Genomic DNA, 12,019 nt, shown 5'->3' on the forward strand with positions numbered 1-12,019 from the left:
CCTCAGCCCTCCAGTGTCTCCAGGCATCCCACCCCTCCAGGCTTGGGGTGCCAGAGTGGGTCCATGCTGTGGGGCACCGGGGTGCCCCCGAGCGCTTCTGGGGCTCCGGGTCAGACGCGGGAGCCTGGGCGGCTGAATCTGCTTTATTGTGCTCAATTAGTACAAGGTCCCCTGTGCCACTGTTCTACACCCAGAGCAGTGGGTGCCACCTTTATGCCCCCCAACATCTCCCCTTTATTCCCCCCTCCTCCTGCGTCCCACCAGTGCCTGTGCTGCCCCTCCGTGCCCCCACTGCTGCCCGTGGCCCTTTTGGGACCCGAGCGTGACCCTGCTGTGCCGTCCTCCCGCAGTGCCGTGCTGGGGGGGCACTGCCTGACCCCGCAGTTTACATTCATAGTAACAGTCGTTAATAAATATTTCGGTGACTCTGCGACGCCGGCAGCCGGCTGGGTCCCCACCGGTGTTGGAGCCGGTGGCAAGGGCCCTCGGCAGCCCCTCGGGGGGCGGCTCAGCCCGGCTGCCCTTCTGCGGCCCCGGAGCCGCAGCCAGCCCCCGGCAGTGCCCCCGCGGCGCTGCCGAGGCTGTGCCCCGCCCGCGGCCCCGCTCCTAGGCAGAGCCCGGCGCCCGGGGCCGGCGCCCGGGTCACCAGGGGGATGCGCTGCGGGGCCCCCGCTCTGCCCGCGGCCCCTCGTGGGTGCGCCGGCGGCGGGCCCTGCGCGGCTCCGAGCCCTGCCCGCGGCCGGGGGACCCGCCGGGGCTGCGGGCCGGCGCTGGAGGTCTGCCCCGGCTCCACAGCCTCTGGCACGCCTTGTCCGTGGCTCCTAGCGGCGGGCGCTCCACCAGCTGGAGGAAGTCCCGGTACCAGACCTTGCGGCCGGGGATCCCGGCGGCGAGCTGGGGGTCTCCGGCAGACGCCGCGCCCGTGGCCTGCCCGGCGCCGATCACCTCCAGGGAGAGCCGCAGCAGGGGCTGCGTGAAGCCGTGCTCCGTGGCGTGGCACAGGTAGAGGCCGGCGTCGGAGCGCTGCACGCTGCGGAACAGGACGCCCCTCTCCGTCCGCACCACCCGCTCGTCCATCTGCATCTGCAGTACCCGCGGGGATGGGCGGTCAGCTCGGCACGGCACGGCACGGCCCCACCGGCGGTACCTGGCCAGGGAGAGCCTACCTCTCGCTGGGGATCATTCAGGGTGCGCTGGTATGTCCAGAGGATGTGGGCTTGCAGGGATTTGGGGATGCACTCCAGAAAGACGGAGCTTCCCTCCACCCCGTAGAGCTGCTTCTGGGGCACGGTGTCCCGCCTGGGATCTGCGGGGACACAGCCTGGCTGTCAGCCCCCACCACGGCAGGGCAGCCCCAGACTCGGGCTGGTCCCAGCTCACCTTCAGAGCAGAGCACGTTGGGGTCCCCGTTGCGGACGTCCTGTCGGCGGAAACGCCTGTGGGAGGGCGATGGAGGAGCAGGGGCTGCACAGCCTGACCATGCTCCCCACCATGGCCTGGGGGCAGGATGGCTGCCCCAGCACTGCATCCCGGCACGGCATGGCACCTACCTCTTGGTGTTGGGCACGTAGCGGGTGCAGGTGTTGCCATCCCAGGCGCAGTATGGGTCCCGGGCCAGGCAGCACTCGGCACAGGCTTTGCCATAGGCGCTGCAGCGGTGCAGGGGCAGCTGGGCCAGCGCTGTGGTTGAGCCAGCGTAGAGCTGATGCTGGGGGAAGAGCAGAGCTGAGCACCCCATGCTGTGGCACAGGGCTAGGCAGAGCCATGGTGGACCTGGGAATGCCCAGGGGTCCCCCTTACCCGCTTGGAGGAGAGCTGCAGGCTGATGATGGGGGAGGAATCCTGTGGGCAGAGCATGGGCAGGAGTTAAGGGTGAATGGGGCAGCCTAGGAATGCAGCATCCTGGCTCCCACATGCAACCCAGAGCATGGACAGCACATGAGGATGCTGCAGGGAAGTCTGACTGGTGGGATGTGGAACCCTGACCCTCACCTGGAAGACCTGCAGCTCCTCCAGCAGCAGCGGCTCCATGCGGTGCCAGCTCTCCTTGGGCACTGAGACCACCTTCAGCACTGTGCCCACATCTGCAGGCAGGGAGGGGTGAGGCCATGGGTCCCAGCCCCAGCATCTCCCACCTCTCCCTCACTGCCCCATCCCTAGGGTCACTACATGCCTGTGCCAATGAAGAGGACATCGTAGTGGCCATCAGCAGCGGTGACACGGTCCACAGCTATGCGGGTGAAAGTGTAGGGCACGGTGGCTTGCAGGAACAGGGGGCGCTGGCCATGAGGCAGGACAGGGTTGTACATCAGTGGGTGGTGACGGGCAAACTGGATCACCTCGTCTGGGAAGTCCTTGGTGGAGCCAAAGGTGCCGAAGGTTTTGCTGGGGCACTGCAGGGAGACAGCACTGGCTAAGCAGGGTCTCACAGCCCAGTGTCCCCACCCCATGTAGTGGCATCTCAGTGGTGGCACCAGCCAGGACACCCCTACTCCACGTACCATGCCTGGGCGGGGGTATGGCACCCGGCCCTGGTATGACACCCACTGGTAGTTGGGACCTTCCTTGTGTGCAAAGGGGCCCAGGAAAGCCCGGCGGATGTCAGCCATGGTGTAGACACAGACAGCTGAGCCTTGGAAAACAGAGCTAATGGGAGAGAGAGGGGAAAGATGTGAGAGGCAAGGAGGGGCACCACTGGGTATGTGCAGGATCCTGGGGAAGGGGCTTGACCTGGAGGTGGAGAAGATGGCATAGATCAGAGGGTTGCGTTTGTCTCTTGTCTGCAACAGGAAAACATCCCCTGCAAGCAGGGAAGGCATCAGTGCTGCCAGTGCTGCCCAAGCTGCACTGCTGGGGCCACATCCCCGTTCACTCACGGAGCTCATCGAAGTGGGTGTCTGCCCCGTCAGGCCCTGGCACAGCGCACACCAGCCGAGCCTTCAGGAATGTCGTCCACTTGTTCACCAGGCTGCGCTGCCCGCCCATGTCGTTCTGCCAGGGCAAGGGGACACCAGTGTCAGCAGCAGCAGGTGGCACCCCTGGGCACCCTGGTCCCAGCCCCCCTGCCCGTGCCCGCTCTCACCCGGCAGATTTGGCCGATGCGGGCGAAGCTGGTCTTGCCCAGCCCCTGCTGCCGTTCCACCGCCGTCTCACGGAAGAAGAAGTAGATCTTGTCATCGTCGGGGTCCTCACTCTCCGGCACCAAAAAAACAGCCACGAACTTGGGCTCTGGGGACAGAAGGGTGGTGCTTCCAATGCCTCCACTGGCTGTGCTCCCCAGGGACCCTGGAGCACATGTTGGAGTCCCAGGGGAGGGTGCAGAACCAACTCTGCCCAGCTGCAGAGCAGAGGCATAGTGAGGATGGGACTCCACCAGACATTGAGGGTCTGGAGGCAATACACGAACCCCTGAAATCACCCTCTGGAGGCAGTAAAGACATATCTGAGCCTGGAGGAGTCCTTGCCCTGGTGCCTCCACGCAGCAGCACTGCTGTGCCAGTGGCCCCCCTGTTCCCCACGCTCCCAGTGCCCAGCACTGACCATTGAGCCAGCGAGAGTCGTGCTGCTCCGTGCGGATGGAGGGACGCCGGCCCAGGCTGCGGAAGATGGTAAAGTCACGGCCCATCAGATCGGTGGCCACCCCAGAGTAGAGCTCCTCGCCTGGCAGGCACCGAGGGAAGTGTTATAGGGGCCCCCCTGGCACCCCTGTGCCACGCTGCACCCAGCACCAGGCTCAGAATGCCCTTACCCACAAGGACAGAGGCTGCTGTGTGCCGGGGGTCGTACGGGCTCTTCCCCTTGCCATCCTCAGTGTGGTGGGGGTCCAGCTTGAAAACGGGCTCCTGGAGAGGGTAAGGACGGGAGGTGGGCAGGTGGCAGCAGCTGGAGGCTGTGGTGGTGCCAGGGGAGGCTCACTTCTGCATGCTGGCCAGCCTCGATGAAGGCACAGACTGGGTGGAAGGCACCAGTGCCGCAGGCGTACAGGTGGGTCCGGTTGTAGGGGTGCAGGATCTTCACAAAGTTCATGCACTCAGCCTGGGAATGGAGTGAATGAAGGGTGACGTAGTGCTGGGGCAGATCCCTGGCACAGTCCTGGCATCCCACAACACTCCCCATAACTCACAGTGATGTCCTTGCCAGCCCAGTTGCATTCCTCCCTCCATTCCACGGGAGCCGGCCAGTAGATCTGCGGGTGGAGAAGGGGATGCTCACGGCACCTGGAGCACCCAGCACTGTCCTGCCAGCGTGTTCCCCCCGCCCCGTTACCTTCCTGCCCCGCTGGCTGATGTCATCCAGGGCCAGAGAGAGAAGGTGGTTCTTGGCGCCCACGAAGAGACGGCCGCGCTCCTCGTCCAGCAGCAGGGCCTCGTAGCAGCAGGAGTGCTCCAGCGAGAAGAGGTGCAGCCCATGGCGAGCCCGCAGCTCTGCCGGGACCCAGCGGCGCTGCTCAGCCCGGCCCCGCCACTGCCCGTCCACCTCCGCTGCCCCGGACACGCTCCGAGGCAGCCCGGGTCAGGCCACGGCCCCCTGCCCTGCCATCCCCTCCCCCAAACCTGTCCCACTGGCTTGACCAGGTTCACCAAGCACTTGCCTGCCCAGCATTCATCCCCATGCCAGCCCCACACCCACCCCCGTGTCCCCCGAGACTCATCCCCAAACCACTCAGCAGTGATTCCCATGCCCTCGGCACCCATCCCTGCACCGCTCACCCGGCAGCGGGGGAGAAGGGGCCATTCCCTGCCCCGCGGAGCTAATCCCACCGTGGCGGGAACAAACAGCCCTTTGTCAGGCTGCGAGGAGAGCTCTCGCTGAGCCCCGCCGCTGGACAAAGCCCCCTGCGCCGTGCTGGAGCCCCTGGAGTGGCCGGTCGGGACACGGCAGCAGCTCTCCAGCTGGCACAACATTCCCGACAGGGATGGCACAGCTGAGGCCAGGGAGTGCCACCATGGTGCACACAGGGATGGGGCACCTGCGCCTGCACATGCCGGGGGCTGGGAGCGAGGTCCCAAGCACCGGCACGGCCCCAAGGGCAGGCAGGTGGCCCTGGAGGGGCTGGCATCAGGTCAGGAGCAGTGCCAACACCTGATAGCCCGCGGGGAGGGCGGCAGCAGCGCCAGGGATGTGCCACTGCTGGGGCTTGCACCCACCGCACCGTGCTGCCCCCCGGACCCTCCCGTCCCTGTGATGATGCTGGCTGTGCTGACACGGAACCAGCGCACCCAGAGCTGACCCCGCACCCCCGCCCTGCCCGTGTCCCGCGCTCACCGGGGAAGGACAGCTTGAGGCGGGGGGTGGCAGCGACCGGGGGCCGGCCCGCGGAGAGCCCGCGCAGCAGGAGCAGGAGCAGGAGCAGCGTGCGGCTCATGGCTGGGCTCTGGCTGGTGGCGCCGCGCCTGGGGCACAGAAACAACACCTCAGCTCGGGTTACAGCCCCCTCCCCACATCCCCCAGACCACGATCCCTCCCCGATGCTGCCGAGTGTCTGCAGAGCCCTGAGCATCAGCGCAGGGCAACTCCAGGCACGGCACAAGGGGATCCCCCACTGGGCTCGGCCTCGTAGTCGGAGGGGATGTGAGCCAGCCACGTCCCTCCCTATTTTAAAGTCCCCATTAATCTAATCCCAAACATAATGGGCTTCAGAAACACCCCTCCTGCTCCTGCCCGTGGGGAAACAGAGGCAGCCCAGCCGAGCAGCATCCAGCCCTGCCCATGCCTGTCTGAGCCCATCAGCACGAGTGTGCCGGGCTCTGCTCATTCCTGCCTGCAAGCACGGAGCTGTGCTAGGAATGGGGACAAGGACAGAGCAAGCACCGAAGTGGTGACAACCAAATAGGGCACCCGGGGCAGTCAGTGGGCTCCTGAGCACTGGGCAAGCTGTCCATGATGGTAGTCATGGAGTCCCATGCCTCAGTTTCCCCCACTGCTACAGCCCCACCATTAGCCCTTGGCCTTTCTTGTACCACCCTGCAAATGGGAGCAGGGATTTGGAGGCACTGGCTAAGCAGGTGCCCACAATAACCAGAGGGGCCCATGCTGGTGTGTCTGCCACTCTGATGGGTGCTCACCACGAGGTAGGAAACTCCTCCTCTGACTCTGGCAGCAGCAGGTCTCCCCTGGGGAGTGGGAGGTGATGGTTATCAGGGCACTGCGCCAGAACACAGATCCCACCTTGCCTCCTGGCCATGCTGCGGTGCCTTGTGCAAGGCACACACTGAGCCATGCCGATCATGGCACAGCCACTGGGGTCTCACCAGGACACCAGTGACAGCCAAAGCCCCACCACAGCCGCGGGGCTCGGTGCAATCACCCCGAGCTGGTGGGAGCTGGTGCATGCTGGCCGGGAGGGTCACACACACACAAGGCACGGAAGGGGCTCCTGCGGGCACGGCAGCCCCTCCGGGCTGGCCGGTGAGCCCGGGGCGGGCAGCGGGCAGGGCCTGGCTGGGCGCTGTGCCGGCTACGGCTGCCCGGTGTCCCGGCACGGAGGCGATCGGCGCTAATGGCATTTACAGAGGCGCCGGGATGAGGCGCGGGACCCGCCGGGCTCTGCCGCCAGCCGGGGCCGTGCCGGGGCACGGGGGGCTCCCGCCTGCCCTCGCTGGCCGAGCGGCCGGGGCAGACCCCCGGACACGGACCCGCGTGGCTCTGACCCGCCTGGCACGGGGGTCGGGTGGGGGGCGGGCAGCAGCGGCAGCACCACGGACCCTCGGTGCCAACCCTGGCAGATCCAGCCCTCGGAACTCCTCGTGCCAACCGCGACGCCAGCCCGCCGGTGCCCCCCGGTGCCGGAGGGGACACGAACCCGCCGCGAGCCCCCCAATACCAGCACGGGCAGCCCCCCGACGGCAGCGCAGAGACCCCGCCACCCCGGGACACTCCCCGGCCACTCCCGTACCCCGCCGGCCCGCGGCCCCGGCACCCACCTGTGTCCCGGCTCGGCTCGGTCCGGCCCGGCCCCGCCCGCGTCCGCCGGGAGGGAGCGGGGCGGCCCCGTGGGGCGGGGCGGGGCGGGGCCGGGGGCGCGCGCAGGGACACGCACACGAGTGTGCGAGCACACGCTCACGAGCGGGCACCTCACACATGTACACACGCACACACACACAGGCGAACACCCACGGCCCCTCACACACACACACAGACAGAGACACACACAGCCGTGCTGCCACCCCCCAGCGGCCCGGGGTGATACCCACGGGGACACCCACGGTCACACCCGCTGCCCCGGGGCAGAGCCGAGTGTGCCCAGCTCCGCACACGCGCGGCTCAGCCCACGAGCGGCGCCGGGGCTCCCCCCTCGCCGGGACAGGCACTTGCTTGCCCGAGCGCGGGGGCCGTGCCGGGGGTGCCGGGGCTGTGCCGGGGGTACCGGGGTCCGGTCCCGGGCCCCGCTCAGCTGCAGCCCAGATGTCTGGCCCGGGCCCAGCCCGGAGCAAACAAAATTCCTCCGCTGCCTCCCATTTTCCAGCTGCCGCTGCCAAGAATAGCAAGTGCCGAGCCGTGCCGGCAGCGGGGCCACGCGTGCCTCGGCGGGCAGGGCTCGGGGCGGGGAACACGAGCTGCCCCGGGGCCGCACCTGCCTCGCTCTCCCCGCGCCCCTGACTGTCCCTACCTGCGGGTGCGGGGGTGCAGGAAGGCGGGTCCGGAACGCGTGGGGAGGCAGAGCTGCGGGCAGGGGTGCAGGCAGGCAGGGGGGCAGGCAGGTGCAGGGTGAGCAGCAGCGCGGGCAGCAGCGGGTGCGGACAGGTGCGGGCAGTGGGTGCCAGCAGGCAGCGAGCGCAGGTGGGCTGGCAGGGAGTGCGGGCGGGCCGGCAGCGGGTGCGGGCAGGTCAGGTGCAGGTGCAGGCAGGCAGCTGGCACAGGCAGGCAGTGAGTTCAGCAGGAAGCCAGAGCCGTGCAGAAGGCAGAAGCTGTGCCAGGCAGGGTGCCCGGGAAATGCCCTTCTGTCCCGCTGCCAGTAACCCTCGTGCTGCCAGCCCCGGTACTCTGGCATGCTGGCAGGCTCTGTTCCAGCACCACATCTTGTTCCTCTCCTGGCTGTGCCGCGGTGCTGAGTGGCATTCAGCCCAGCCCAGCCCAGCCCAGCTTTATGGCAGCAAGGAGGACAGAAACAGCGAGGGGACGGGTGGGGCAGCAGGGGAGCTGGCACCGGTACGGCAGGGGTTACTTTGCTGTCAGACTTTGACCAGGCACCGGCAGGACTCTGGGCTGGGTGGCCTCACACGGGCATTGTGTCCCTATGCCTACTGTTACAGGACGGCGCTGAGATGGTGGGCACAGAGATGTCGTGCCCAGCCCTGCACAATGGGCTCCTTCCTATTCCAGCGCCGTACCTCAGTTTCCCTTCACCCAGTTGGGACCTTTCCAGCTACCGCCGCTCCCGGCAAGCGTGGCGAGGTGACACGGTGACGTCACCATCGCCCCGGAGCCCTGAGGGGACCTTGCTGGCAGCGACTCCGCCTGGAGAAACCATCAAGCGTCAGGAGGGCCGGGCTTCCATCCCGGAACAAGCGGCGCGGGAGGGATGCGCCACGTCGCTCGCTGGCCACCCTACCCGCCCCACGGGGTGTTCCTGGCCAGCCCCGGAGCCACCGGCCGCTGGCACGGTGACGGTGCCCATGTGGAATGGGCATGGCCGCTGGCATCTCGCCCTCATCCCCGCGCTCCGCCGCCCGCCGAGGGTTTCACAGCCAGGTGCCGGCGGCCTGGCTCCCCGCCAGCGCGGGGGTGTCGCTGCCCACGGCACCTGCAGGTGCTGCCGCTCTCGCTCTTTGATCCCGACCCCGCCGCTGGCAGATCCGCACACGGGGATCGCTGCCTCGGCCAAGTCTCCCCCGGCGGTTCCGGCTCCGGAGAGCATCTGCGGCTCTGCCGGCAGCGCCCGGGCCCGCGGCGGTGTCAGCGGGAGGAAACGGCTCCTCTGCACCCCCGTAGGCTCCGGGGGCGCCACCCAGCAGGCAGCGCCAAGGCTCCTGCATCCCCCGTGCTGGGCTGAGCCAGCAGGGCACGGGAGGTGCCCATGCCATCAAACGGGTGACCAGGAGCTGCTGGATGCCCTGAATGCAGGGAGGAGGGCTGGGACTGGCATCCACTAGCCCTGAGGATGGATACCAATCCTGCATCCCAAACAGGAATGGTACCTCACCAGAGGAACCCTCCTGATTCTGTGGGGTGACTCCCCCAGGGGTGCTGCAGGGTGGTCCCCATGTCCCTGGGGCCCAGAGAGCTTCCCTCTGGCCTGGTGGAGCCATCATGGCTGGGACATGGCAATCCATGGGTCCAAGGGTCAGGATGAGCTGTGCCATGACAGCTGGTGCCATGGGCATCCCTGTGACACATGGGCTGGGCACGGTGCTCCTCCCCAGCCAGGAGATGTGTTTGTGCAGCAGGGTGGCCTTGCCAGCACTGCCAGTGACGCTGCCAACTCGTCACAGGGCAGGAGAGTGGTGGCATCCTCACCCCAGCCTACACCCATACCCAAGCACAGGGATATGCTGCTCAAACTAGTATCCCCTGGGTCTGGACACCCCAAAAAACTGCTGGTGCTTTGTGATAGCACTAAAGATGTGGCTTTAGGACTTCTTTGGGAGTCTGTCTGTGGTGGTCCACATCCATAATGTTGGGCCATGAGATGGCATCAGGCCTTGCATGGCTGCCACATTCCTGGTACAGGGGAAGGATGTGCTAGGCAGGGGACAGAGCTCATGGCATCCCAAGTGGGCCAGTGTGAGGGCTTGGCTGGCAGCAAGCAAACGTGCCTGAGACAGCTGCATCCTTGTAGCACAGCATGCAGGCAATGCCCCAGGGCGACACCAGCTCTGGGCTCACACCCTGTCTGTGGATACACCCTGACCTTATGTCCACCCCCATCACAGCAGGCTGGTGAGACCCCAGCCTCAGGGAGCCCAGTGGCCCCAGTGCATTCCTGCCGGGATTAGGTGCCGGCTCCCGGCAGTGCCATGCTGGTGTAGCCCAGCTAATCCCTTTTTAATTGTCCCAGCCCTGTTCTGGAGTGATCTGGGCTGCCCAGGGAATGGGGGCGTTGTGTGCACCCCAGTGCCTGAGCACCTGTGGGGTGCTGCCATCGTGTGTCCCTTCTGTGGCACCAAGCCATGGGGTGCATGATGAACCTTTGGGGTGGTGATGAAGAAGGGGATGTCCATCCTCCACGTGCAGGACAGTGGCTTTTTGGAAAGGGAAAGGGAGGGATCATGGTCTTATAGGATCCTGTCCTCCTGACCAAGGTGACCATTTGCCCTTGGCTTGGCGTCTGCCAGCAGCCAGGCTCTGGGACAGGCAGAGGGGCCATTGCCCTGCACTGGAACCACCAAAGCTCCTCAAAGCCATATGTGGGGCAGGAGCAGGACACCCAGGCTTTCTGCCACCATGCAAGCACTCTCCCCACCCCAGCAGGAGGGCAGTGGGAGATGCTGGCTGAGTCCCCCTGCCTGCTGTCCTGCCCACGTCCCTTTGGCCCTGCCCTGAGCCACACCAACCAGTGGCATCCAGCTCCTTAGGCTTTAAAAATAGGCTGGTGTCCCTGCCATGGGGTCAGTAATTTTAGCCAGGGTGTGTCTTGTTGGGAAGCATGCTGGTCCATTCATCTTCTCCTGCTGGCCCCGCTGCATGCACACACAGGGCTGATGTCAGCCCCTCACTGCCCATTGCTCCTCCCTGCCCTGGGGCAAAGCAGCACAGCCACGGCCTCCTCGGGCACAGGCAATGCCCTGGAGGGATGGTGAGGGTGGGCAAGAGAGGACAGGGGTGTCCAGCTGCCCCCCGAGCCTGCCTGCTCCCTATCGTGGGCTTATTGCCCCCAGAGCTGGTGGCAGCAGGGAGCCCAGCGCTCCTGGCACGCAGCAGCACCCGGCCAGGCAGCGGTGGAGCAGTGCCGGCACCCTGCCCTCTCCTCTCACCCTGCTCCTGTCACCCCGGACCCCAGCACAACAGGCACTTCAGCCCGCCTCCCACGGTGCTCCCGGGGGGCTGTGCCGCCTGGGAAGGCTGCGGGGGCCGCCACCGAGCATAATGGGGCCATTGAGGGCCGAGCCGGCACGGCACAATGGGGCCTTGTGTGCTGGCCCCGCTCCGCTCCTGCCCAGCCCGTGCCCAGCCGCGGGACACCCCCTTTGCCCATCGCCCCGGGGCTCACCCAGGTGCCAAACCCTGCCTCGGCCGAGCCACTGAGTGCCGCGAAGGAGCAGCAGGTGGGAGGCCAGCAGGGCAGCTCCCCTTCCACAAACCAGTGCCAGGGAAGGAGCGTGGCTTTGGAAACTTCCTAGCGTGGTGCTGCTTACCCCTGCCACCCCCGCTGGGACAGGATTTGGGGGCTCCTGCCCGACTGTGGGGTGACGGGAACAAGGAGGGGGCATCTGCCCAGTGATGCCTTCACTTCGCTCTCAGCCCCGTGTCCGAGCCTGCTGGCACCCGGTACCCGCTGTGGGGACACAGGGACCTCACAGCTTCCCAGGGAGCCCCATTGTCCCCAGTCCCATCGCCACAGCCCCCCTCAGCGGGCCGGCCCGGCGCCCCAAACCCATCATCTCACCTGCTGTGTGCAGCCGTGGCTCTGCCGGAGCTCGCCTGCCTCCTCGCCCGCGGCTCAGCTGGGCTCTGCCTGCCGCCGGCTCCTTAAACCCCAAATCCCGGTGCTGGGCGCCAGTCCCGCCGCCGGCGGGGGTGGAGGGAGGGGATGCAGAGCCCCGGTCCTGCTCCCGGGGCCGCCACCAACAAAAGGCGACTGTGTCGTGTGTCCTCCCTCTGCACCCAAGGACCTGCCTGGGAACAGCCCCTCGGGAGCGCAGGGCTTTCGGGGCGCTGCCACCCCCTCAGCCTGCCCTGGGAAGGGAGGAGAGGTGCGAGCAAGCCTAGGAATCCCGATCACAGCCGCGCTACATCCCGATGTCCCCACGCTCCCGCTCCTGCCTGCTCAGTCCTGTTCCTGCCTTGGAGCAGCGCCAGGGTGAGGGCACTCATCACCGTCCCAGCGCCTCAGCTGCTCCTGCAAAGTCCAGCCCAGCCG

General features: G+C 67.0%; 1 protein-coding gene across 2 annotated transcripts; it reads right to left on the reverse strand.

Moving 5' to 3' along the window:
• Positions 1–134: 134 nt before the first annotated feature.
• Positions 135–11,736, reverse strand: SEMA3B (semaphorin 3B). 2 transcript variants are annotated; one of them, XM_064724325.1, is made up of 18 exons: positions 11,546–11,736; positions 5,266–5,393; positions 4,267–4,424; positions 4,124–4,186; positions 3,916–4,035; positions 3,749–3,842; positions 3,541–3,660; positions 3,083–3,228; positions 2,877–2,991; positions 2,731–2,800; positions 2,502–2,646; positions 2,174–2,393; positions 1,993–2,084; positions 1,801–1,842; positions 1,551–1,708; positions 1,381–1,436; positions 1,167–1,306; positions 135–1,083 (listed from the first exon to the last, which is right to left on the reverse strand). In XM_064724325.1, exons 2-18 carry the CDS (start codon positions 5,363–5,365, stop codon positions 643–645), a joined length of 2,280 nt encoding a protein of 759 aa, XP_064580395.1. In that variant the 5' UTR covers positions 5,366–5,393; positions 11,546–11,736; the 3' UTR covers positions 135–642. The 2 variants fall into 2 exon arrangements, with proteins under 2 accessions (XP_064580395.1, XP_064580396.1); XM_064724326.1 differs by lacking the exons at positions 3,916–4,035; positions 4,124–4,186; positions 4,267–4,424; positions 5,266–5,393; positions 11,546–11,736 and having other exon boundaries at positions 3,753–3,760.
• Between the last annotated feature and the right edge of the window lie 283 nt (positions 11,737–12,019).

The sequence above is a fragment of the Zonotrichia leucophrys genome, chromosome 12 (genome assembly GCF_028769735.1).
Source record: "Zonotrichia leucophrys gambelii isolate GWCS_2022_RI chromosome 12, RI_Zleu_2.0, whole genome shotgun sequence".
In the NCBI taxonomy this organism is placed as follows: Eukaryota; Metazoa; Chordata; class Aves; order Passeriformes; family Passerellidae; genus Zonotrichia; species Zonotrichia leucophrys.